General features: G+C 41.9%; 4 protein-coding genes across 10 annotated transcripts in view; all 4 read left to right on the forward strand.

Annotated features, from left to right (window-relative positions):
• Positions 1 to 27,340, forward strand: part of LOC120319526 (immunoglobulin lambda-1 light chain-like) — a 147,080-nt gene that overhangs the window by 91,612 nt on the left and 28,128 nt on the right. The window lies entirely within an intron of this gene.
• On the forward strand, positions 5 to 2,672 carry LOC120319531 (vacuolar protein sorting-associated protein 29-like). The gene is made up of 4 exons (XM_039368478.1): positions 5 to 289; positions 974 to 1,165; positions 1,832 to 2,067; positions 2,444 to 2,672. Exons 1-4 carry the CDS (start codon positions 287 to 289, stop codon positions 2,559 to 2,561), a joined length of 549 nt encoding a protein of 182 aa, XP_039224412.1. The 5' UTR covers positions 5 to 286; the 3' UTR covers positions 2,562 to 2,672.
• The window catches only part of LOC120319528 (immunoglobulin lambda-1 light chain-like), a 28,681-nt gene continuing 15,823 nt past the window's right edge, over positions 14,483 to 27,340 (forward strand). For 2 of the 6 annotated variants that reach the window (XM_039368473.1, XM_039368476.1), the window contains exons 1-2: positions 14,483 to 14,589; positions 14,754 to 15,046. In XM_039368473.1, the coding sequence (XP_039224407.1) occupies positions 14,544 to 14,589; positions 14,754 to 15,046 (339 nt within the window). In that variant the 5' untranslated portion in view covers positions 14,483 to 14,543. Of the gene's footprint in view, positions 14,590 to 14,753; positions 15,053 to 20,290; positions 20,389 to 20,493; positions 20,786 to 25,517; positions 25,632 to 25,715; positions 26,036 to 27,340 lie in introns of those variants that run through there. The other 4 variants (XM_039368474.1, XM_039368472.1, XM_039368475.1 and 1 more) reach the window with 4 other exon arrangements.
• Positions 16,138 to 27,340, forward strand: part of LOC120319530 (immunoglobulin lambda-1 light chain-like) — a 45,350-nt gene continuing 34,147 nt past the window's right edge. The window contains exons 1-2 of the mRNA XM_039368477.1: positions 16,138 to 16,264; positions 16,431 to 16,725. Coding sequence (XP_039224411.1) covers positions 16,219 to 16,264; positions 16,431 to 16,725 — 341 coding nt within the window. The 5' untranslated portion in view covers positions 16,138 to 16,218. The remainder of the gene's footprint in view (positions 16,265 to 16,430; positions 16,726 to 27,340) is intronic.

A 27,340-nucleotide genomic window follows, 5' to 3' on the forward strand; every position in this document is an offset into this window, starting at 1 on the left:
GATCCGAAGGTTCCTCATCTCAAGATAGATATTACAGCAGATTCTGGAATTCTAACCAGATTGTTTCTTTAAAAGAAAGTCTGTGCAATAAGAGTTTTCAGGATTGGGGTCTCCAAGCTAAATACATATATAAGAAGCCTGTAAGGGGAGTGTCTGTGTTTCTGCATTGTCTTGGTACTCTAGCTCAATCAATGTGTAACAGCTGACCTTTGGCAACTTGTATTCCTGTTTTAGTCTGTTTGTTTTGCAATTTGCTAATCCAGAGGAGAGTCGGAGATTCAACAGGATGGTGAGTAGAGAAGAAAGGTATTTAAAGTATCTTTTGTGGTATCCTGGTTAATTTAGAGTGATCCCTTTGAGTTCAGACTTTAGAAACAGTTTTGAATCTTAGCTTAGTTGAAGGAGTGGTTGTAAGAGTGCCCCATTAACAGAATAACAGAGTTGGAAGGGACCTTGGCATCTAACTCCCGCCCCCTCAAGCGGAAGCACTATAAAATTTTCAGAAAAACAATTCTCCAGTCTCTTCTTAAAAATATCCTGTTATTGGAGCACCCACAACTTCTGGAGACAAGTTGTTCGCTGATTAATTGTCCTCACTATCAGAAAATTTCTCCTTATTTCTAGGTTGCTTCTCTCCTTGATTAGTTTCCATCCTTTGTTTCTTGTCCTGCTTTTAAGTGCTTTGGAGAATAATTTGACCCCCTCTTCTTTGTGGCAGCCCCTGAAATACTGGAATGCTGCTGTCATGTCACCCCTAGTCCTCCTTTTCATTAAACTAGGCATACCTGCAACACTTTGTATGTTTTAGTGTTGTTATAATACAACTTCTTTAACATGTTATCAATTTCTGCTGTCCTCCTTGATAACATAAAATGAATTTGGAAGTGGATTACGTTTGGAATGAATGAAACAATGACTGCCAAATGTTGCAGTGGATTCTCAACTGTGTTTCTTTACCTCTTTTCTTCTTCAGCTGGTGCTGGTGATAGGAGACTTTCACATCCCACACCGATGTAGCAGCCTTCCGGCCAAGTTCAAAAAGTTGCTAGTTCCAGGCAAGATCCAACATATCCTTTGCACTGGGAATCTGTGCACCAAGGAGAGCTATGATTATTTGAGGACACTGGCTGGAGACATCCACATTGTTAGAGGAGACTTTGATGAGGTAGGTCCTCATGGATGGTCCTCAATTGCCAAACCAGAATCAGCCACATCTGAGATTGGAGAATGTGTCTGATTCTGGTTTAGCAATTGAGGACCATCCATTCCTTCTACTGGAAGTTCCTGTGTGGATTAAGGAGCACCTCTTCCTGCCATGTTCTGGAAGTTCTACTGATATTGTGGTGGTTAGCAATGCTTTAATGTTCCTCAGCCTTAAACTTACTTTAGCATTAGAGTGTTAAACTAAATCCTGCCATTCCTAAGAGGAAGTGGACTCTTCATCCATGTCACAATGGGGGAGAATGATGTGAACATTGTAACAGTGAGGAACCAGTTGTAGCTCACTTTTTCCTGTGCAGCTGCCACTTCGAACAGTCTCTAAATGAATGGTAGTTAAGTCAAGGATTACATAATAAAAGATTATATTTTAGCTCAGGCTTGACATTAGGGGTCCTTGGTGCTCTCTGAGCTTGGTGGTTTTCTTGCAGATGTTTCATGACCCAAACTAGGTAACACCATCAGGTCTAGTCCTGATGATGTTACATAGTTCGGGTCAGGAAATGTCTGCAAGAAAACCACCAAGCTCAGAGAATACCAAGGAGCCCCCAAGGATTACTTTTATTGAGCAGTGTATTGGCTAATGACTGACATTTTTTTTTTTTTTTTGCAGGGCATGAGTTACCCCCAGCAGAAAATTGTCACCATTGGACAGTTCAGAATTGGTCTGATCCATGGCCATCAAATTATACCTTGGGGGGATCTAGCCAGCTTGGCGATCCTGCAGAGACAGCTGGATGTGGACATCTTAATATCCGGACACACTCACAAGTTTGAGGCAATAGAACATGAGAAGAAGTTCTACATCAATCCTGGTTCAGTCACAGGGGCCTATAACGCTCTGGAAGGGTGAGAACTACACACTTCAAGGGATTTATTTCTGGAGATCATATTTTTTTCATTCCTGGTTGTTGGGTGGATGATCAGGCATGGCCATCAAATGGAAAACATTGGAGAAGACCCAAGTAAGGTGAAATAGAACATTGGAAGGAATCTTTGTGCACCCATGTAGATGCTCAACCTAAATTAATAAATCCTGAACAAATGTACTTTTCTTAGCCAGCTATTAATCCAGAAACAATATAGTGTGCTACAGTTTAGCATAATGCGTTTGATAGAAGTTCAAACCTTGTTTTATTAAGACTGCTTTCTTTTAAATGAACTAATACTGCAAATTTTGGAGAAACTGCTTCCTATTTTAACTACAAATATTTCTTCTTTCCAGGGATATAATTCCTTCATTTGTTCTGATGGATGTTCAGTCCTCCATGGTGGTTACTTATGTATATCAACTCATTGGGGATGAGGTGAAAGTAGAAAGGATTGAATACAAGAAAACCTGAAACGGAATGATTTGCCCTGGATGTCTATTTCAGCTAGAAAGTTTAGCAAATTTTTAAGTCATTGCACCTGTTCATCTTGGGTTGTTCAAGTTGCTTGTGGTTAATCCGAATGTTAAAAAATAACCTTTTTCAATATATTAAACTCAGCAAATTTGGAATTCTCAAAAACGTCTGTTATAGTGGTTGATGGGAGAAAAGACAGCAAAGGTGGTATGTGTGCATCAAATGTTCAGGTTTCTGTGTTTGAATAAAGATCTTTTTTACATGCATAACTTGAGAAGGTGTCATTTCTGAAATCCAAGGATTGGAATGGGCAATGGTTGACTTTCACAGAATCTTAAGGAATGTTTTGTGAATAAATCAGAATGTCTTAATGTAAGGGTTACAAGGGGAGGGTAGTTGGGTAGTAAATGACCAAGGAGCCAATAAAGGCTGATGGTGTTGTAGGAGATGATAATGCTGCACCTGAGGGAGGGGTCGAATGCATCATAAGTAATGAGTCCCTTCAGGCCCACCAGAGATCTAAGTACAACCCACCATTAATTCCTTATCTACCCCCAAATTGCTTTGACTGTTAGTAGTTCAGATTCTTACCGAGAACATAAGCTTGCAATCAATCTTTACATCCATTTGAACTGCCTGGATCTTCTGATTTCTCTGGTGCTTGATAGGTGGTCCCTGGGAGGTGCCCTGGATCCTTGATAGGTGGTCCCTGGGAGGTGCCCTGGATTCTTGATAGGTGGTCCCTGGGAGGTGCCTTCTCCAGATGTAAGGTATTCACTACATTACAGATCAAGGAAAGTGTACAGTCACCATGTGCTTTACTGCTTAACTAATAATAATAATAATAATAATAATAATAATAATAATAATAATAATAATAATAATAATAGGCTCATTGGGTGCAATCCCAAAACAATTGGAGCACCACTTGAACACTATTGGCATTGACAAATTCGCTATTAGTCAATTGCAAAAGGCGGTCTTACTAGGAACTGCTTCCATCCTGCGACGATATCTGTAATACCATCAAACATCCACATCTGCCTATCCCAGGTCCTGGGTAAGGACTCGATAGGTAGACAAAATGCCACATGTGCGATGATCCATAATGTGCGATGATCCATAATAATAATAATAATAATAATAATAATAATAATAATAATAATAATAATAATAATAATAATAAATCTTTATTGATTAGCCCTTGGGCCATATCAAAGTGCAAAGTTCCAGCAACAAATTATTACTAAAGTTTGATAAAAGCAATTTAAAATGAAATTTGATAAAATACAGTTTAAAATGGAATTAAAACAGAGTACAATAATTTAAAATATAGATAAAATACATTAAAATTATACCTTGGAGTCACCCTTGCAATCTACCCCAATCAGTCCCACATATACAGATCTCAACCAAATCATTTTGTTTAAATACTGTGCTGCGTTAAATGTTATTTTCAAGTTCTGGCCACACATAAGGTAAGTTGTTTTGATATGGGGATCTCAATGAGTCATTTGTTTGGTATATAGACCAAGGTACCTGTCTCTCACCCTCTTATACAGGCAACAGTCAAATGTGAGCCATAGTACTTCTCTGTTTACCGTATCAAATGCTGCTGTAAGGTCTATGAAAGCAGCAAACAGGGGTCTCCTCTTATAGGCATATTTGGCAATCAGATGGTTCAAGACAAAGCAGTTATCAATAGTAGATCGGCTTTGTCTAAAACAGTGGTTCTCAACCTGTGGGTTGGGACCCCATTTGGGGTCGAACAACCATTTCATGGGGGTTGCCAAACAACGCAGTCCGCCATTTTTTCCCCCTTTTCCTTAGCTGTGCTACTCCCTTTTATTCTATTGGCTTTTGAAAGCCAATAGAATAGACTCTCTTGAATAGAGTCTAATTCTATTGGCTTTCAAAAGCAATAGGAATTGTCCAGGCTGTCTCTGCCCTGCTGAGCCTGCCAAAAGTCCCATTCTGCAAACGGTGCTGCACCAGTTGAGTAGTCCTCGACTTATGATCGGTTGAGTAGTCCTCGACTTATGACCGGTTGGGGGTCACGGCATTAAAAAGGTTGAGAACCACTGGTCTAAAACCTGCTTGTTCTTCTGCGAGGATATTGTTTTCCTCTACCCAGATTTCAGTTCTGTTCAAAAGGTACCTAGCATATATTTTTGCTGCAATATCAGCCAGGCTAATGGGCCTATAATTACTAGGGTCCTTATTATTCCCTTTTTTATATATGGGGACAACTATTGCCATCTTCCACCCATCTGGTATATGGCAGGTGTTATTTATGTGTGTAAAAACACCTGCCAATAAAGGACCCCACCAACTGGGAAATTTCTTGAATAATTCTGCTAGTAAAAAATCTTCACCTGGGGCTTTATTGCTCTTTAAGCTTTTGATGATGGATTGCATCTCCTTTTCTAAGACTGGCGGCCAAGAGGGGGAAGTTCTAGGGTTTGTTAAATCACTGGTCACCATGATGTAAAAAAGATGTTGAGACTCAAAGAGTACAGAGTAGAGCAACAAAGATGATTAGGGGACTGGAGGCTTAAAACATATAAGGAACAGTTGCTGGAATTGGGTATGTCTAGTTTAATGAAGAGAAGGACGAGGGGGATCATGATAGCAGTGTTTCCAATATCTCAGGGGCTGCCCCAAAGAAGAGGGAGTCAAGCTATTCTCCAAAGCACCTGAAGGCAGGACAAGAAGCAACGAATGGAAACAAATCAAGGAGAGAAGCAACCTAGAACTAAGGAGAAACTTCCTGACAGTGAGAACAATTAATCAGTGGAACAGCCTGCCTCCAGAAGCAGTAAATGCTCCAACACTGGAAGTTTTTAAGAAGAGACTGGACAGCCATTTGTTCAAAATAGTATAGGGTTTCCTGCCTGAGCAGAGGGTTGGACTAGATGACCTCCAAGGTCCCTTCCAACTTTGTTGTTGTTGTTGTTATTATTATCCTTTTATTTTGGGTCACCTTTATCTTTTTTGGTGAGCCATCTACCAGCCCTATTACATGGTCTTAAACCTGAGCGGTCTCGCAGTGTCACGCTTACCGGCTGATGGTCGCTATTGTTGCTAAGGTGTACTTTCCTTTCAACTTTATCTCTAGACACACAAAAGAGATCCAGTACACTGCTTGAATTGGCCGAGTGGAAAGTGTAAGGAAATGTGTAATTCATATCCTTACCTCCCAGCATTTGGAGATTACCCTTAAAACTTAAGGAGACTAGGAGCAGGCCAGCAACATTACTTTTGCACTCTCTCGAGAGCCACTGAGGATGGTTATCAAAAAATTCCCCTGGGAGAGCTCATACAAAGAGGGACCCAGCCAGGCATTCACGTCTCCTAGTAATACCACAATGGACTGAGGGTACAATACAGATATATCTTCTAGAATAACTTCCAAGCCCCTCCAACATTCAGAATTATAATACTGGGATGTGATTATTGCTTAACTGTTTTACCTGTAATAGGAAACAGGAAACTCTACTTAGGACAAAAGAACATCGAATATTTATCATAGAGCAGGAGTAGGCAACGTTGGCTTTTTTATGACGTATGGACTTCAACTCCCAGAATTCCTGAGACAGCATGGGGGAAACTTTGGCCCCCTCGTGACTCATGGACTTCAACTCCCAGAATTCCTGAGCCAGCATGGGGGAAACTTTGGCCCCCTCATGTCTCGTGGATTTCAACTCCCAGAATTCCCGAGACAGCATGGGGGAAACTTTGGCCCCCTCATGACTCGTGGACTTCAACTCCCAGAATTCCTGAGCCAGCATGGGGGAAATATGGCATTCTGGGAGTTGAAGTCCACGAGTCATGAGGGGGACATAGTTCCCCCATGCTGGCTCAGGAATTCTGGGAGTTGAAGTCCACGCGTCATGAGGGGGCCATAGTTCCCCCATGGTGGCTCAGAAATTCTGGGAGTTGAAGTCCACCAGTCATGAAGGGGCCATAGTTCCCCCATGCTGGCTCAGGAATTCTGGGAGTTGAAGTCCACGAGTCATAAAAGAGCCGAGGTTGCCTAACCCTGCCATAGAGCCAGACTTGTAAACACTGCTGTCTACTGGCTAAACACTACTGTGGTTCAGGGGTGTCAAACTGCTGGCCCACAGGCTGGATGCGTCATAGTGAAACCATGCCCACCCCATTGCTGGCAATGGAAAAAAAGTGATGTTGCGAGTTTGACACCCCTGTAGTTGTTGCACAAAGATAAATTCCAACAATGAATTCCTGAAGGGCATTTCTTAAAAACACAAATAAAAGAAAAAAAGGAATTTGGAGAATGTTGTTGGACAATATTGTGTTTTTATATGGTGCGCATTTATGTTAATTTCAGCAAGGCAGTTATTAAATTTTAAATCTTTCTCCTATGTTTTTTTTTTCCCACTTTATTTGAGGTTGATTGTTTCCTTATCAAATAGCTTTTGCATTTAAAGCAGCAAGTCATGCCTGATAGTTAAAACTCTCAACAACTGTGAATATTTTTTTTTTTTGAATGCTTAGATCCTCATGTTAGGAAACACAATTGAAATTGTGATTCTACTTCATGGATCTTTCTGATTTTGGCTAGAGGGGTAATTGCAATCCTGGTTCTGTTTTCTGCCACGCACTAAGGTTTTTTCTCTTCAATATTTACACAAATCTTGATTGTGCAAATTTCTCCTCTGGTCATTTGTTTGTGCTAAGAAGGTGTCTAGCAAAGTCAACAAAACTCTAAACATTTTCATGGCTGTCACTAATGCATTCTGAGAAGATTTAAGAGAACAGGAGCAGAAAGATTCCACAGCAATAAGCCTCATTTTTTTTTTCAGCTGTCTAAATTTCTTGCTGTAGATAACCTACCATGATCTGGTCAATATTTTTCTTTGCCTTTCTAAATTACTACTCAGGTAAGCATGCACGCACATTGAGCATTGGTTATAGAAATGGGGTGCAGCTGTAGGACTTTGGAGAACAGAAAATATCACCATTGTGATCTTTTTCATTCTCCATGAAAGCCAAGATCTAGTGCACCCAAGACAGCACTGCAAAATATGTCATAGTTTGGTATATTCTGAAAGTCTAGAAAATGGGTCAAATATGTGTTGCTTTCTCTTCTTCAAGGGGTCAATTCAAAGCCAGCATGGATCCAGCCAACCTATATGTCTGTCTCTCCGGGACAAACGGCAAAAATACCCTGCACGGTTAGTGGAACCGTGAATACTATTTCCTGGTACCAACAGAGATCTGGACAGGTTCCTCGTTATGTGCACCATTCTGGTGGAAGCAGGGGTGACGGGATCCCGGATCGGTTCACGGCTTCTGTCTCAGGATCCATTGGCTATTTAACCATCACTGGAGTTCAGGCTGAAGATGAGGCTGATTATTACTGTGCAATGTGGCACAGCAGTGCCAGCTCGTTGCACATTGGTACATCATGATGAGGAACTGAGACAAAAAAAAAAACAACCTCCTGTGTTAATAAAGGCAGAAATTCAAAGGAGGTGTTCCTATAGAGCAGTGGTTCTCAACCTGTGGGTCGGGACCCCATTTGGGGTCAAACGACCATTTCACGGGGGTCACCAAACAACGCAGTCCGCCATTTTTTTCCCCTTTTCCTTAGCTGTGCTACTCCCTTTTATTCTATTGGCTTTTGAAAGTCAATAGAAGTCAAAAGTCCCATTCTGCAAACGGTGCTGCACCAGTTGAGTAGTCCTCAACTTACGACTGGTTGGGGGTCACGTCATTAAAAAGGTTGAGAACCACTGCTATAGAGCTGCCTGATAGAGTTCAAAACAGTCAGTGGAGAATGCTAAGCAAAGTCTTGGGATCAGTCATCTAAAACTGTATCACAACTTTCCATTTAAATGGCAAATTCTTCCCTAAGAAAGAGTCTGTGTTCATTTCCAATTTTTAAAAATGCGATATCCACATGTGTTTTTTTATTCTAGTCCACGGAACTGGCAGTAACGTCAGAACGGATCAGTGCTGGAGACTGGAGATCTCAGTCTCTTCTCCAAGAACTGCTTACTACTATGCTAAAGTGAAAGCATCATAGGGTTATAGGGCTGGAAGGGACCTTGGAGGTCTTCTAGTCCAACCCCCTGCTCAAGGCCTTATACCATCCCAGTTATATCACCCCAAAGTTTGTCCCTAAGTGAAGAGACAGATTCACACACACACACAGGCACATCCAAGCTCTAGAAAGTTGCTACCAGTCACCGTTGACCCTTTCCAGCTAGCGGGAGCAATGGAGTAAGAAGCTACAAGGACAAATCATTTTTGAAAATGTTGTCCAGAAAAGAGCAACCACCAGGAGTCAAGACTGGCTTGGACACACACACACACACACACACACACACACACAGAGAGAGAGAGAGAGAGAGAGAGAGAGAGAGAATAACTACTACCCCACATATGCATGTTTGATCTTTGTTTCTGCAGTGATGTCACCAATCCCCCTGAGACTTTATGAGCACGGGACAGATTTGCATGAAAGTGTTATTCTGTAACTCCGGATTTAATTTAAGGAACGAAAGCTTCCATATTGGTGTCTTTTTCAAAAAAAGCTGCCTCCCTCTTTGAGAGTTGAACATGGAGCAGATTTTGCTTTGCCTTCTGTTTCTCAATTACTGGACAGGTAAGACATAGATACGTAGTGTGGGACTCCTCTGGGGTATATTCACATTAGATTACGGAGTCCTGGGTGCTCTCTGAGCTTGGTTCCTGGCTTGCTGACATTTCATTACCCAACGAGGTAACATCTTCAATGCTAGTAAGTGTGGCGTTTGCTCCTTGTTTATATACAGTACTCGTCCTCCCATTGTTGGTGGAAGTGGTTTTTCTCTTTGGTAGGTCCTGGGTTAGATTGTTGTGGGTCCTATTCAGGAATCAGGGTGGCATTTTGCTGTTGTTTCTCAAAAGAGTTAACTTGTGAGTGTGTTGGACTCTCTGCTTGCTTGCTTGTCATTTACATAACAGCTTTAAAATTCATATATTCCAGGTGTTGTTTCTCAGGTTGGATTGGTTCAACCACCTTTCCAATCTGCAGCTCTTGGGAGCAAAATAAGACTTGCCTGTGACGTGATGGTTGGGTACGAAGAATGTGCAATCTCATGGTATCAACAGAGAGGAGGGCAGGCCCCACGACTCATGTTGACTTCCAATTACTCCAGAGGCCACGGGATCCCAAATCAGTTCTCTGGCTTCAAATCAGACAACACTCACTATTTAATCATCACCAACATCCAACCCGAGGATGAAGCAACATATTATTGTGGAGGAAGTTATGGTTTTGCATAAGATTCAGCCATGCAGTCAAGCGAGGAAGCGAAGTTGAAGCTGTTCTCAACTTTGAGAAGAAAAGAGATGTTTACAAAATATTAGATGTCCTTAATTCTCCATTAACAATTTGTAACTTTGAAATTTCTACAGGGAAAGTACATTTTTCTAAAATGCCAAGGGTCCAATTCTATGCTTATTTACCCAGAAGTAAAGTTCTTTTAGCACAAACAGACAGTAGTTCAAGCAAACATGGAATGGCATGCTGGAAATTCCACTGAGAAGATCTTTTGGAACACTTCAAGACAATCTGTGCTTTGCTATCATGATAAAACCTAACAATTTACATCTGTGAAAGGTTTTAAGGTTTATTGTTAGTTTTGGAATTTCATAGACTTCAAACTCAACCGAGAGGGGGTTACTATGATTCAGAATAAAAGTGCCAAGACTCCTGAAGGAATCAACCTGAAGGACACAAATTTGATTAATTTAATACATTTTAAAATAAGAACTCCTCTTTTAAGAGAGAGAGAGAGAGAGAGAGAGAGAGGGAGGGAGGGAGGGAGGGAGGGAGGGAGGGAGGGAGGGAGAGAAATATTGTGCTAACATTTTGTGATTATTTGATCTTTAGACAAAAGGGGAAGATCTTGGTTCATTTTGCTACACTGGACAAAATTTAATAGCTTAACTTCTCTAGATGCTAGAACTCAATTAAAAAAAAAACTCCAATCAATTATGCATATGACTCTCATATGGGACAACCGTGTCCATACATCACGCTTTGCTTTATCGTCTATGTTGGATTTTTTTAAAGAATAAACCTAAGTTTGTAAACCAAAACAGCACGTGTTTCTCCCTCTCCTAAATTGTGTTAGCCCTGCTCTTGTTTCCCAATCTAATTCTCTAGGTTCAGATGACCCACTGATCTAGAAATTGATCATACAAGTTGGGTTTGCACACCTGGCTAGACTGAAATGTGGTTGTCTTGGTTGGACATTCAGATATCTGAATGGTGTGTGTATTCAAGTCAGTGTTGTCTCCTGGCAATGGCCTGGACGGGTCCCTGCAGTTTTCTTTGCAAGATTTTAGAAGTGTTTTTGCCATTGCCTTAATAATAATAAAGTTGGGAGGGACCTTGGAGGTCATCTAGTCCAGTGGTTCTCAAGCTTTTTAATGCTGCAACCCCCAACCGGTCGTAAGTCGAGGACTACTCAACCGGTCGTAAGTCGAGGACTACCCAACTGGTGCAGCACCGTTTGCAGAATGGGACTTTTGGCGGGCTCAGCAGGGCAGAGACAGCCTGGACAATTCCTATTGCTTTTGAAAGCCAATAGAATTAGACTCTATTCAAGAGAGTCTATTCTATTGGCTTTCAAAAGCCAATAGAATAAAAGGGAGTAGCACAGCTAAGGAAAAGGGGAAAAAATGGCGGACTGCGTTGTTTGGCGACCCCCATGAAATGGTCGTTCGACCCCAAATGGGGTCCCGACCCACAGATTGAGAACCACTGATCTAGTCCAACCCCCTGCTCAGGCAGGAAACCCTGTACCATTTTGGACAAATGGCTGTCCAGTCACTTCCAGTGTTGGAGCATTCACCACTTCGGGAGGCAGGTTGTTCCACTGGTTAATTGTTCTAACTGGTGGTGATTTTATCAATGTCAGTAGTGTTCAGGTAATGCTCCAGATGTTTCAGGATTGCACCCAAGCTCCTATCGCTATGGATACTATCTTTGCTATCTTCTTCATGGCCAACATCATCAAGATTTATGGGCTATTGACCAAAACTTTTGGCCAATTCCCAGTAGAGCCTGCCTTCCTATACAGAGTTCCTATTCTGTAGTCCCAAAAATTCAGGTTCTAAAGTGTCTCCCCTTCTTTCTATGGAAATTCTCAGTCATCCAGGTCATGGTTGTCACAACTGAAGAAGCATCTTGGATGAGAAGATAAATGCCTTCCTCAAGGGGAAAAAACAACAACATAGTTCAGTTGCCTTTTGAAAAAGCACATTTGAGACTCTCATTCTTTCCTTTTCGTGAATGAATGAAATGAATTTCCCTTTCATTTTACACTGGCCAAATTTATCTGTGTACCTCGACGTCCAGCTAGGAAAGATCTTGTTTACTGGTGAATCAGCCTTGATCAGGTTTAAACCAGCACTTTGTTGGCCTTACCAATCCTATCTGGAAGAACGATTTCGTGAGCTATATGAATCCTTGGCGTGCATGCACAAAGGTTATCTGAATGGATTTGAATCAAGTAATTTCAGATGATCTCAGAAGCTTCAAAAAGTGGTTATGGAGTTAATCACCAAAACCAAGAAGACAGATCAGAAGCTGTCCATTCACACAGCCCTGGTTATTGCACATTTGATGTTCATGTAGCTGTTGAAGATGAGGAAACCAATGAAGAAGTTATGTCATGTCAATTTCTTTCCTGGAAGAACCAGCCCTGTTCAATTCCCCAACCCAACTTCATTCTTCTATATGCCTTTCTCCTAGGTTTCCCACATGACAGAAAACTCCAATAAAAGCATCTTCTTCAGCATTGCCTTTATGCAAATGTCTTCTCCACTCATTGGTCAAAAAGATCAGTTAGTCTAATAAGGGTGTGGCTCATCAATTCAAGGAAAACCAATCTGATAATCTGTATTTGCATGGACCTTTCTTCTATTCTAGGAAGACTTATTTAAGAAGATAATAGAATCTCAGGTAGATATTCCTTGGTTTTTGGAAAGGGAGACCTTTTGAAGGAAAGCACCATGGTCTGGACACTGCTTTTCCTCTCACTTCTGACTTACTTTCATGTAAGTATGTGGAGGACTCTTCTTAAATTGTCCAATTAAAAACTCTCTAGTTTGCACAATATAAAATCCAATATGGTCCATCCAAATGATGATTCTGGGATCTTTGGAAGCCCAGATAATATAACAAGTCTTCATTATTTCCTCTTTTTTCCCCTACTTTGTAAAGGCGTCACTTCACAGCCCACCTTGACTCAGCCCGTCTCCCAGTCTGGGTCTCTAGCAGGAACAGTTAAAATCTCCTGTGGCATCAGCAGCAATCCAAACTACATTGGTTGGATTCAACAAAGATCTGGAGAAGGTCCTCGCTTTGTGCACTGTGAAGGCTGCAGCAGCAGGGGACCAGGGATCCCAGACCGATTCACGGGAACCCAGTCAGGCAACAATGGCTACTTAACCATCACCAACCTTCAGGCTGAAGACGAGGCCAGTTATTACTGCCACATGTGGTATGGCAGTGGTAGCATGTTCCATAGTGAGACAATCTAATGGGGAACTGAGACAAAAACTTTCTTTCTTCGCAGAGGAGGGAGACGTTCAAAGGTTGTGTTAGTCCCTCTCTGGTCTACTGAATGTGCACGACAGGTCATCTCTTTCAGGAAAAGATTGAGCCAAGGATCCATTTTGCAGAATCCATAATCAGTTTGATATGCAGGAAGACAAGACACAACAGCCCACATTTTTTTTTGTCTCAGCATTAAAACAATAACTGTAAACACATAGTGATATATGCCTACTTCTTTCATACCTCTCACTCTTTTTTAGTAAGCCATTGATTTCATTCTCTACCTTGGCATTCTTCAGTTGAACAATTATGCTTAGCCTGTGGAAAAAAATAAAACAATTGGGAGAAGTCAATTGTTTAATCAAGAAGCTCCAAGATGAATTTTCACCATTTCAAGTCTTAGGAAGGTCCTCCTGATCCTTCCCTTTCCCTTTCCTTTCCTCTCCTCTCCTCTCCTCTCCTCTCCTCTCCTCTCCTCTCCTCTCCTCTCCTCTCCTCTCCTCTCCTCTCCTCCCCTCCCCTTCCCTCCCCTTTCCTTTCCCTCTCATAAATAAGCTGTACTTCTGCCATTTAAAGCACTATAGGCATAAGACAATCATGTGGGGATTAAGGTTTACTTAGTTTCCTCCCCTATATTTCTACCACTCCTGATTGCACGGTCTTCTCTGAAGATCCAGGTGACACAACTCAAGCAAGGGTGAAGGAGATTAAAGAACCTGATTTATTCTGAGAGGGAAAGAGGGAATTAACTTTCTCTAAAATATATTTGGAATGGGAGGAGGTGTCCCTTAGGAACGGTCACAGGATATGACAGCGGAGGGGGGGGGGCATGTTCTTAGAAATCTTGTGCCACCACTCTCTCTGCTCTGTGCAACTGACTGAGCAATTTCACCAGCTGCAAAACACTTCGTGCAGATCTCAAGAAAGGAAAGAGAATCAGATGGCATAAAGAGTTTGTGACATCTGAGGTATTATTCTGAGGAAGTAAATAAAGACAATGGATGCTTTTTACAATCAAAACACAATTGCAGCAGAAGAGTTTCAAGAAAGACACCTTTCGCTGCCCTTGTGCAGCAGAGCAAATAGGTTGTGCAAGGCAATCTGAAAAAAAAACTGTCCCATTGAGGTCCCGCACTATGAACAAAAACCTAAATAAAGACATCTTCTTAAGACTTCAGCCGATGCAAATGTCTTCCCCACTAATTGAACAATCTACTTTGACCAGATTGGCTAGTCTGATAACGGGGCGGCTGATAAAATCAAGGAGAGCCAATCAGGTTGTCTGTATTTGCATGGACCTTTCTTCCCATGGAGGAGGACTTATTTAAGAAGATAATAGAATCTCAGGTAGACATTCCTTAGTTTTTGGAAAGGGAGACTTTTTGAAGGAAAGCATCATGACTTGGTCACTGCTTTTCCTCTCACTTCTGACTTATTTCTCATGTAAGTATGTGGAGGACTCTTCTTAAACCGTCCAATAAAAACTCTCTAGTTTGCACAATATACAATCCAATATGGTCCATCCAAATGATGGTTCTGGGATTTTTGGAAGCCCAGATAATATAACAAGTCTTCATTAATTGCTCTTTTTTCCCCACTTTGTAAAGGCGTCACTTCACAGCCCACCTTGACTCAGCCCGTCTCCCAGTCTGGGTCTCTAGGAGGAACAGTTAAAATCTCCTGTGGCATCAGCAGCAATCCAAACACCATTAGTTGGATTCAACAAAGATCTGGAGAAGGTCCTCGCTTTGTACACTGTGATGGCTGCAGCAGGGGAGAAGGGATCCCAGACCGATTCACGGGAACCCGATCAGGCAACAATGGCTACTTAACCATCACCAACCTTCAGCCTGAAGATGAGGCCGATTATTACTGTAACATGTGGTATAGCAGTGGTAGCGTGTCCCACAGTGATACAATCTAATGGGGAACTGAGACAAAAACCTTCTTCCTTCACAGAGCAGGGAGATGTTCAAAGGTTGTGTTGGTCTTTCTCTGAATGAAGGAAGGTGTCCTCCAGTTATGGTTACAGGACTTGGCAGCAGGGGGTGCCACCCTCCTAGAAATGCCCCGAACCAAACATTGTGCCAACACTCATGAAACTCTCCCTTGTGCAACAGACTGAGCAATTCTACCAGCTGAAAAATACTTCATGCAGGTGTCAAAATAGGAAAATGAACTGTAAATTCAGTTTGTGACATTGCAGGTGTTGTGTAGAGGAGAATGTTGGAGAACTCTGAAGAGTTTTTTTTTTATGTCCAGGAACTCTTTTGAGGAATATTCCCATGTCTACCTTAGTCTACCTTAAATTCCTATAGATTTCCAATGAAACAAGTTCCTTTACACAGTTTATGTGTATTGTTGTCTGGCATTCTCTAGCAAGCCTGTTGGGCTGAAATGTGTTAAAGGAATGAAGGTTTCGCCCAGGATTCATCATAAATCCTTGCAGGATTTGTTGGTCTGCACGTGACATGATTTGTTAGTAGAGGAACTGAATCCCCTGATTTTAGAGTTCAATCATCAAAGTCCACCCTTTCTTTTCATAGAACTTCACAGGAGACAAGCTGGAGGTGATCAAAGACAAACCAGCTCTTCTGGGTAATGTTGTGTTGAATCAAATTGGAAACAAAAGGAGACAAAAATGAAAGAATCTTGGGTTGTACGGTATTGTTAGAGATTGCCAGGTGGAGATGGAGAGATGTAAAAAAAATGAAGACAATGGGACACTTTTTACAATCAAAACACAATTGCAGCAGGACAAGTTCAGGAAAAACATTTTTAGCTGCCTTTCTACTGCAGGAGAAATGGACTGTCCAAGGAAGTCTGACAGAACTTGTTCTGTTCAAGTCCCACATTGTGACAGAAAACCTAAATAAAGGCATCTTGCTAAGTATTCCTTTTATACAAATGTATTCTCCACTCATTGGTCAAAATCAATTCAACGGAAGTCAGTCAATGTACCTATATTTGCATAGACCTTCAGTTCTAGAAGGACTTAAGTAAGGAGGTAGAAGGATCCCAGGTAGACATTCTTTGGTTTTGGGAAAGGGAGACTTTTTGAAGGAAAGCACCATGGCTTGGACACTGCTTTTCCTTTCAGTTCTGACTTATTTCTCATGTAAGTATGTGGAGGACCTCTTCTTAAACCGTCCAATACAAACTCTCTAGTTTGCACAATATAAAATCCAATATGGTCCATCCAAATGATGGTTCTGGGATTTTGGGAAGCCCAGATAATATAACAAGTCTTCATTATTTGCTCTTTTTTTCCCCACTTTGTAAAGGCGTCACTTCACAGCCCACCTTGACTCAGCCCGTCTCCCAGTCTGGATCTCTAGGAGGAACAATGAAACTCCCCTGTGCCATCAGCAGCAATCCAAACTATATTTATTGGCTTCAGCAAAAATCTGGAGAAGCCCCTCGCTTTGTGCATTGTGATGGCTGCAGCAGGGGAGAAGGGATCCCAGACCGATTCACAGGAACCCGGTCAGGCAACAATGGCTACTTAACCATCACCAACCTTCAGCCTGAAGACGAGGCCGATTATTATTGTTACATGTGGTATAGCAGTGGTAGCGTGTTCCACAGTGATACAATCTAATGGGGAACTGAGACAAAAACCGTCTTCCTTCGCAGAGAAGAATCTTCAGACCCTTGAAGAGCTCAGTCTGAACTGGGTCTGATGCAAATGGAATGAAGCAGTTGGAAGGAATTGATGAACTTTTATCAGATGAGAACCAAGATTCAGTTGGACCCCCATTTTTTATCCTTTGTTTACACACACACCCACACACACACCTGACATATGTGTTCTGGCTGGGGTCTGATTTCATTTCTTTAAAAAAATTATTTTTTTTTATCAAATTAGCTGAAATAAGGCCAAAGGTTCAAAGTGCCCCATCTTTGGATGGTCCAAATTTTACATTGTTTGGAATGTAAGCATTGTTGGGCCAGGTTGCCATTCAAATTCATTATGCTTTTTTAAAAATAAAATAAAATACTGAAGACCTTTTTTTTAAAGGCACCCTTGATATTACTGCTTTACTGTAGTGCAAAATGCAAATACTGTTTTATTTTGGTTTTTTTTTTAATTGAAAAACCAAGTACAAAAAGCATAACTAAATTATTATTTTTTTATACCCTGGACAAATTTTCCTCTCCTTTCAATGTTCTTAATATGACTTTTTTCCCCCTATTTGTGTTTCCTCATCTGGCACATTATCTAACTGAGCATTAAGTCCACTTCTAGGTGAAAAGAATGTGGAATTAACATAGGGCAGCCCAGTCCTTGAGTTGTAGGTAGCTTAAGGCAGAATTCAGTTAAATAGATATTTTGCAGTAGAACTTCAAAGGCTTATTCGATTATCTGTTAGTTTGTTTTCTCTGACTGTCCATGGTATTCTCAGGGTCTTCTGCAACACCAGAGTTCAAAAGCCTCAATAATCCTCCTGTCCACGTTCTTTAATGTCCAATCTTCATATTCATTATTTATTACTGGTTATTTTTTTTACTTTCAGAAATGCCTAAGGCTTGTCTGCTGTCTAGCTAGGGATACTTTTCACTCCAATGTTTGACAGGGTAGATGAAGTCAAAGGGCTGATTTGCCCTATCTCAAGTCATTTGAAGTACTGAATAGTTGCCCAGCCCTAATAAAGAAAAAAAAAACATTTATAGCCATGATTAATATAGACGCCAGAGGGCACACCCCTCAAAGTAATGAGATGCAGAGTATTATTGCAACCCTGGGTCTTACATAAAAAATCCTGGTCAAGCATATCTATCCAACAGTCTGTGAAATTCTAACACCTGCATCCTTTGGAAGTCTTCAACAGAGAGGAAACAAAAACCTGAATAAATATAATGTATATAATGAATGCCTGAATTATACATTAGTTCTTAAGACTACTATTTCTTCCTCTTCTTCTTCTTCTTCTTCTTCTTCTTCTTCTTCTTCTTCTTCTTCTTCTTCTTCTTCTTCTTCTTCTTCTTCTTCTTCTTCTTCTTCTTCTCTTCTTCTTCTTCTTCTTCTTCTTCTTCTTCTTCTTCCTCCTCCTCCTCCTCCTCTTCTTCTTCTTCTTCTTCTTCTTCTTCTTCTTCTTCTTCTTCTTCTTCTTCTTCTTCTTCTTCTTCTTCTTCTTCTTCTTCTTCTTCTTCTTCTTCTTCTTCTTCTTCTTCTATCATTTCCTGCATTCAACCTGAACACGATTAATTCGTTCCTCTCCAAAATATGCTGACCCACAATCTCTCATCATCCCCAGCTGACGTAGCTCCTCTGGTTTCCCCTTTCCCTTGCCACATTTCCAAAGATATGCATTTTGTAACAAAAGCCATTGGTTCTTGGTTCGGAGCACAAAGGGATAGGACCTTTTCTGCATATACTATCTGTACTTGTAGCACCCTAAAGTTATGAATGAACTCCCATCTGGATGACAGCTTGAGACAAGCTTTGGGGTTGTATTTGAGCAACATCTGCTCAGCTGTAAGCTCCTCCTTTCAAATCTTGATAAAGAATTTGGATCCTCCCTTGATTTTGTAGCTTCTGCAAGAATGGAGGAGGGAAGGGGAGGTGGTGCTTTCTAAGGAGCTCATAATTTGAATATGAGCTTGGATCAGAGGTTCCACAAGGTTTAAGAGGGAAAGAGAAGGTCTGAACTAGAGGAGATCCTGAGCTTTAAGAGACTGTGTTGTTGTTTTTTTTTTTCTGGATGCCCATAATGATCTGGCTATCACTCTTCTTCATGGCCTTCAACATTTGCTCAGGTATTGCAAAAGAAAATCTCTTTCTCCTCCAATGGAACCTTGCTTGGTTCTCAATCCCATCTTTCTCTCTGCAGGTTCGCCCTTGGTGAGCCAGCCCCAATCAACCTCCGTGCCTCTGGGACAACATATCCAGATCACTTGCACAGGGAATAACATGCACGCCAATCTTCAGCAATGGCTTCAACAACCACCAGGCAAACCACCCAAGCTCATTATTTACAGTGGAGCTACCAGGCCAGCCGGAATCTCAGAACGATATTCAGGCTCTGTAATGGGGAACACGGCTGTGTTAAGCATTGCCAAGGCCCAGGCTGAGGATGAGGCAGTTTACTTTTGTCTCTTATGGTGGGATAGCACATACCACTGGCCACAGTGAAACAGGCAGAGGAGGAAGTGAAACAAAAACAGAGTGAAAAGGAGGGACTACCCATTAACTAACGTAGTGCACAATTAGAGTGAAGGATTACAATGGATAGATGGGTACCAAACTGGGTATAATTGATTATACCATCAAGTTGAAGTTGACGTTAATGACCACCTAAATAGATAATTTCCAACATTATGTATCTTCAACTTGGTTCTTCAGCTCTTCCAATGCTTGAGCCATTGCCACCGTAAGAGTTGATGCTGGTCATCCTCTTCTCCTCTTTTCTTCTACCTTTCCCAGCATTGTTGACATCTCCAGAGAGTTAGGTCATTGCGTAATGTTGATTTGGGGACAATTGATGCCCAGCACAAAAAAATTCAGTGTGAAAACAGAGAGTAAAACGTTGTTATTTTTCAAGAGATCTGCTGCATTGTAGTGATTGATGTGTGCTGCTTTGGTGTAATTGCTTCCAGAGAACTAAGTGGGAATTGTGCAAACATACAACATAGAATGATTGTACACAGAGAATCATAGAATTATAGGGCTAGAAGGGACCCTGGAGGACTTCTAGTCCAACTCTCTGCCCAAGGCAGGACTCCTTATACCTTATATCGTTCTGGATCAATGGCTGTCCAGTCTCTTCTTGAAAACCTCCAGTGATGGAGTATCCACAACTCTGGAGGCAAGCTATTGCATTGATTAATTGTTCTCACTGTCAAGAAAAAATCCTCCTTAGTTAGACTTGTATACCACTTCATAGTACTTTGCTAAGCAGTTTACAGAGTCAGCACATTGCCCCCAACAATCCGGGTCCTCATTTTAACAACCTCAGAAGGATGGAAGGCTGGGTCAACCTTGAGCCGGTCAGGATCCAACTCCTGGCAGTGAGCAGACTCAAACTAAAGTGCTCTCTTCTACTATTATATCTTCTACTTCAAAGCAAATGCTTTGCATCTGTGGGCTGGCCACAAAATGTGTGACCTTTAAAAGGGAAAGCCCAAGAGTTGAAGCAGATGACCTTTTTTTTTTTTTTGGGCCCTCAGAAGGAAAGTGCATCAGAGTTTGCATCATGTTCTGGGCTCCCTTCCTTCTCTCGTTGCTCGTGAATGCCTCAGGTGCTGTACAAGGAGTGGGGCTATTGGTTAGATGTTTCATCGAGTGAAAATGCTCTTTTACCCAAGACATTTTTTTAAAATTTCCTTGTTTGTTTCTTTGCATAGGATCCTTTGCTCAGTATGTCCTGACCCAGCCGTCATCCATGTCTGTCTCCCTGGGACAGAATGAAAGGATCGCTTGTTCAGGAAATGGCATTGGAAGAAAGAGTGTTCACTGGTACCAGCAGAAACCCGGGAATCCTCCTGTTCTGATTATATATGGTGATAGCAGCAGGCCTACAGGGATCTCAGATCGATTCTCAGGTGCCAACTCTGGCAACACGGCCACCCTAAGCATCTCCAGGGCCCAGGCTCAGGATGAGGCCATATACTACTGCCAGGTGTATGACAGTAGCCAGTGCACAGTGATACAAACTAAGGGGGAAGTGCGACAAAAACCTGCTTCTGAGGCATTCAACCTTCTGGGCTGGCTTGGAGAAGCTCAACCATACCAAAAAAAAAGGAAGATCTCCTTGTTTCAAGGGCTTCAAGAGACAAAGAATGCCAAACCAAGAATCTTTCTGGGGCGAAGTCTACCTTATGACTCCTGGCCTCCCTAACCCTCCAAGGCATGATCTTCCTGTGGTTCTCCCCTCCCTTCACACTTTTACAGAAACAACATTTCTTGACATGGAAATCAACTTGAGGAACACAGGAGAACTTTCCTATGTTTGAACTGTTGCTTGATGGAAATGATGTACCTTATGCGGGAAAGTCTACTTTTCCATGCATCCTGCTTCCACTTTGGATCCATCTGATTGCTCTACAGGTTCTAGATGTCTGTCCTTTCACTTTTTCTTGACATGTAAATCATCTGGAGGAACGCAGGAGAACTTTCCTATGTTTGAACTGTTGCTTAATGGCAATGATGTACCTTATGCAGGAAAGTCTACTTTTCCATGCATGCTGCTTCCATTTTGGATCCATCTGATTGCTCTAGAAGTTCTAGATGTCTGTCTCTTCACTTTTTCTTGACATGTAAATCATCTGGAGGAATGTAGGAGAACTTTCCCTGCACTGTTGAGTTGTTGCCTAATGGCAACTAAGCACCTTATGCAGGAAAACATTCCTTTCCATGCATCCTGCTTCCACTTTGGATCCATCTGAGTGCTCTAGAAGTTCTAGATGTCTGCATCATGTTTTGGATGTTGGAGCAGAACCATCAGGCAGGGCATCACCTCAACTTCCTCCTGCCCAGTTTTGCTTCTTCTTGCTCTGCTTGGCTTCCCACCTGTTGCAACTGAAGAGAACACTTGAAATTGTTTTTCTGGTTGCATCACTACATACTTGCATGGGGGGACTCCAATCTCCCACTGGGAAAGACCCCATTGGGAAAGACCATATCCAGAAAGACACTTTCTTATAGGCTATTTCATTCAGCACCTTCCCTGAATAATTCAGTCACTGTTTTAATACAAAACATTTCAGTAGGCAGCATTGCAAACCAATGGCTGCATTCAGACAACATGCTACGGAAAATGCTCAAGTTCAAATGAGCTGTGTGAATGCAGTTGCTAATACACAAATTTGACAGTGCCATTTTTCAAAATTCTGCAGGATTTTTTTGTTTGACTGAGGGATGGCAACAATTCCATTTGCATAAATGGTGACAAGCCCCCCCCCCACACTCCAAATCACTGGGGATATATTCCTGGTGGGATAAGAACTTAGAAAACTTTACCACTGCTTTAAGAAAGTTTGTGTCTGAATTTCGCAAATCCGTAGTTCAAGAAACAAGATGGGGAGAAAGGCTGTTTGTAGATTTCAATAGATCTTGAGAAAGATCTATCCATCATATATAAGGACAGAAAGAGGTCCATGGAGACCAAGAGCTGTGGTGGCGCAGTGGTTAGAATGCAGTATTTACAGGCTAATTCTGCCAACTGCCAGCAGTTCGATTCTCACTGCCTCAAGGAAGACTCAGACTTCCATCCTTCTGAGGTCAGTAAAATGAGGACCCAGATTGTTGGGGGCAAGAGGATGACTCTGTAAACCACTTAGGGAGGGCTGCAAAGCACTTTGAAGCAGTATATAAGTCTAAGTCATATTGCTATTACTATTGTTATCTTACACCAAACCAGCTACTACAACATGGTCAACCTAAATATCTCCAAGAGTCCAAGAAAAATGAGTGAGACAAGATATAAAAAGAGGAGCAGGAAACCATCTCTTTCCTTCAAGTGCAATTCTTCTTATCCAGGGCCAGCTAACGAGATGCAAGCTGATTTTGCATAAAGGGCTGGGCCCAGATTCCCACGGGTTTAAAAGAACCATGTCAATCTCCCAATCTGAGTTTCTCAGAAAGCTCACTTCTCCATCATGGCCTGGTCCCTGCTCTTGACCTTCTTCTTCCTATGGTGTACAGGAAATTTCCCTGTCCTCACCTCTGAATTTATCTGTGCCAGCAGTCAAGACTTAGAAAGTATCTGCTTCATGCTGGAACTGTGGTTTGATCCTGAGATCAAAACTACCACACCTTCCATGCCTTCCAACCCAATGAAATTCAGTGATGTCTGGATTTCAATCTGAGCAGCTCTTCAAAAAAAAACCTCCAATAGCAGATCTATACAATGTCCACCTTCATTCGCTTCCCTTTTTTCATTTTCAGGAGCCAACTCACAGTATACCTTGACTCAGCCTGTGGCACAATCCTTTCCCCTGGGACAACTGGGAAAGATCCCGTGTGCCATGAGCCGAGACAGCCAAGTGGGCAGCTATTACATATATTGGTACCAACAGAAGGCTGGAGAGACCCAAGTACTGTACCTTCTCTATAATACCGGCAGCAGTGGGCAGTTCACGGGGTCCAAGGACACCTCTGCCAATGCAGCATATTTAACTGTTACAAACCTCCAGGCTGAAGATGAGGCTGATTACTATTGTGCTGGTATTCATGACAGTGGCAGCAACTGGGGGTATACACAGTGATACACTCACTTGTAGAAGTGAGACAAAAACCTCCCATTGTGCTTACTTGAGAACACTTCCTTCTTGCCCCGAACAAACCATCAACCTGGCCTGGGAAACACACAATTAGTTCTTAAGAATAGACTCGGTTCATCTCTCAGGCTTGCTAAAAATAAAGGCCATGTCCTGCTTCACATTTGAGTAAAATGAAAAATGACAGGAATCCATTCACAATCTTCAGCACGGTTACAATAAAAAGTATTGCATTCATTCATTTTTTACCATGCTTTCCCCCTGTGATTAAAATTTCAAAAGATAACACATATTTCTCCTGGGAAGGAAAATAAAAGGCGGCTAGGCTGGTATTGATGTTTTTATGGGGATGCATTTCCATCAGGGAAAGAACTGCTATTTAGATAGGAAATCTGATGTAGAATCCATCTTGAACCCAAAATCCTGTTTGGACTATAATTTAAAATATGGATTTGTATACAACTTCAAATCTGTGTTTGTTCCTCGGTTGATTTTTTTTAAAACAAAAAAAAACTTTACAGTCTATATTTCAATTATATGAGACGTTTGACTTCCAGGGAAAGACCAATGGGGTCTTCAAAAGCAGAAGAAGATGCAAATTTGGCCAAGAAAGATTGAGAGGACCATAGTCACCCTGGGGGTTTCTGCGGACGAACATGAACAGATCTCTTGATGAATGAAGGCTAATATAGGTGAGCCAGGATAATGGTGCAGGATCCAGTCTGGGTCGGTCCCTGGGACCAGAGGGTTTAGTCTTCTAAGCTTTTGGATTTGTGCTTGAGTCCATCTTCAGGGAACATCTCTGATTCCTGATAATACTATTTCTGATAAATGTCTAGCCAATCTCTTCGTAAAAGCTTCCAATGATGGACCCACGAGTTCCAAAGGCAATTTGTTCCACTGGTTAATTGTTCTCATTGTTAGGCATTTTCTCCTTAGTTCTAGGTTGTTTCTCTCCTTGGTTAGCTTCCATCCCGTTATTTCTTGTCCTGCCTACTGGTTCTTTGGTAAACAACTTGGGGCAGCCCTTCAAGTATTGGAAGGTGCTGTCATGTTGTTCCTGGTCCTTCTTTTCTCTCTGATCTATGACCTTTAACCATTACATGGCACTTTTCTTTTTAAAAAGTGGGATGTGGAGATCAAATCAAAGCTCAGAGATCAAATCAAGAACTCAGAAATGTTTATTTCTGCTCTGAACTCATCACCCACCTGGCCTTGTAAACTTTAATGCACTGACGGTTTGAGAGGGGGTAGTGTTATCATCTCAGACTTGGTGAACCCAAAATTCTGTTTTTTCAATAACAGAACCGCGGAGTTGGAAGGGACCTTGAAGATCCCTTCTTTGATGAGAAGCAAAAAGTTTTCAAAAAAAAAAAAATCCCCCAAGAAACTCCAGTGGCCTTTTGGAAAAAGCATCTTTGGGATAGGTGAGAAAGAGAAAATTAGCAGATCTTCTCCTCTGCGTGACCACATGGAGGAGCTGCTCCACTGCACTCCACCTTAAAGGAACTGAGAGCAGAACATCTGATGCAAAAAGCAACAACTTAATTTTACTTCTACCAGATGCACCCCTTTGCTTTAATCTTAAGGCAAAAATTTCAAGGAACTGGAGATATTTGAATGAATTTGGACAGAGAGAGCAGCTGCTTTCACAATCATAGGTGATGGCAGAGACATGAATAAGCTCTCCTGGATGGACACCAGCCCTTTGGCTTTCTGAAATCTTCAAAGTTAAGGAAATAAAATTCTATTCCCTTGCGAGCAATCCAGAAGGATCAGCCCTGGCTCCTGAAGCCCAAAGTCTAAAACCAGAATACTGAAATTATGAACGCTATTTGTTTCCCACTCTCTGCCTGAGTCCAAATGAGCTGATGCACCCATCTGGATATATGATTGTACATGGCTGATCCTGAAAAAGTTAAGCATGCTCAGAGCTGGTCAAAGCTTGGATGGGACACGACCAAGGACTCCCCTTTCTGAAGTATAGCATCACAGCGTCTCTAAGATAGCTTCAGCCAAGGGAATTGAAAAGCATCACTTGTCTGAAAGTCCATCTCTGATGGAAGATATGCTCCAATGAGAAGTCAGGAAAGAGGGAGGAGGAGCTAAGCATGCAAATAGTTTCTGAACCAAGCAGACTTGATCTTGGGAGCCCCCAATAAAGTCCACTTGCTTTAACACAGGGGCTCAATCTCCAGAAGCTTGAGAACTTCTCAACATGTTGGCAGCATCTCTCATTGTCCTTCTGGGGATCTGGTGCACAGGTGAGTGAAGGGCCACCTAATACAAGATCCCTGTTTATGTTATCAACCCAAGAACACAAACCTAGAGCTTCATTCTTTCCCCAGGATCCAGTTCTCAGCCTACAGTGATTCAGGAATCCTCCATGTCACCTTCCCAAGGACAGACGGTCAAGTTCTCTTGTTCCCTGAGTAGTGGACAAGTAACATCTTATGAACAGTCCTGGTACCAGCAAAAAGAAGGAGGTCCTCCCAGATTCCTTTATTATTACTACACCAGTGCAAGCGCAGGCTCTGGAGACCTCAGCCGCTTCTCTGCCTCCAAGGAAAACAACCAAAATAAATGGTATTTGACCATCAGGGATGTCCAGGCAGAAGATGAGGCTGTTTATTATTGTGCTGTGTGGTATGGTGCTAGTAGCGTGTTCCACAGTGATACAAACCTATGAGGAACTGAGACAAAAAACCCACTGTGAGATGGAACAGCAGTTTCGAAAAGTCCTTTTAGTGATCTCAACTCTTCAAGCAACATCCCTTTTCTCGCAGGTTAAGACAGGAGCTTCGATGAAGCTGGCCAGTTCTTTGTGAAGAGCAGACAGAGGCTTCCCTTCATGTCACGGTTGACTCAAAGAATCTCTCTATGAACCCTGCCCATGACTCATGGACAATTCCACAAACTATGAGTTGCAAAGGGCTTCTCCCACTCAACACACATCTCTTGGGCTGACAAGAGTGTTTTCCCCCAAATAAGTTGCCTAGCTTGCACAACTCTCCCTTTCGGACAGGAACTAGACCCATAGCAGGACCATCATCTTTCTTCTTTCAAGCTTGCTAGAACCCAGAGTGGTAATGGCTGCAGTAGCTTGAGATTCACACACCTATAAGTCTGTGAGAAGAAACATAAAGGAAGATCTAAAAGATTTGTGCCTCCAAGGAAAACAACCAAAATAAATGGTATTTGACCATCAGGGACAGAAGATGAGGCTGTTTATTACTGTAGTGTGTGTTATGGTGCTAGTAGCGTGTTCCACAGTGATACAAACCCAAGAGGAACTGAGACAAAAACCTCCCAATGCAAGAAGGAGCAGCAGCGTTGAAGAGTCCTTTTAGAGTTCTCAGTTCTTCAAGCAACATCCCCAGGGACAAGGTTGAGACAGGAGCTTCCATGAAGCTGGCCAGTTCTTTATGAAGAGCAGACAGAGACTTCCCTTGATAACAGAATAACAGAGTTGGAAGGGATCTTAGAGGTCATCCAGTCCAATCCCCTGCTCAAGAAGGAAACCCTATACCACTTGAGATAAAGGTTTGTTCGGCTCATTTCTCTGCTTGACTTGATGCCATGTTTGATGCAAACAATTCCTCTTTGAACCCTGCACAGCACTCATGGACAGGTCCATCAGCTAGGAGTTGTGAAGGGCTTGTCTCCCTCAATACTCTCTTCAGACAGGAACTGAACTCATAGCAGGACCATCATTTCTCTTCTTTCAAGCTTTCTAAATCCCACTGTGGGGATGGCTGCAATCACTTGAGATTCAGAGAGCCATAAGGCTGCTTGGGAAAAAAAAAATCACAAACGAAGTTCTTAAAAGGTCCTTTAACCATCTTTAACACAAAACAAAGTGTTAGAAGAGAAATCTGGAAGACTTCAAAATTCATTTCAGTTTAATTCCTTCTTCACATGGAACAGACTCCCAAAAGATGTCTACTTTGTGCCCCATGCCATTGGTTGCTGC

Source organism: Crotalus tigris, unplaced genomic scaffold (genome assembly GCF_016545835.1).
Source record: "Crotalus tigris isolate CLP2741 ecotype Arizona unplaced genomic scaffold, ASM1654583v1 scf7180000020801.324491, whole genome shotgun sequence".
Taxonomy (NCBI): Eukaryota; Metazoa; Chordata; class Lepidosauria; order Squamata; family Viperidae; genus Crotalus; species Crotalus tigris.

Excerpts from the sequence above, each read along its gene's own strand:
- LOC120319531 (XM_039368478.1), top strand. Across the intron at positions 1,166-1,831 it reads TTAGAGGAGACTTTGATGAG|GGCATGAGTTACCCCCAGCA; the intron begins GTAGGTCCTCAT and ends TTTTTTTTGCAG. Across the intron at positions 2,068-2,443 it reads GCCTATAACGCTCTGGAAGG|GGATATAATTCCTTCATTTG; the intron begins GTGAGAACTACA and ends TCTTCTTTCCAG.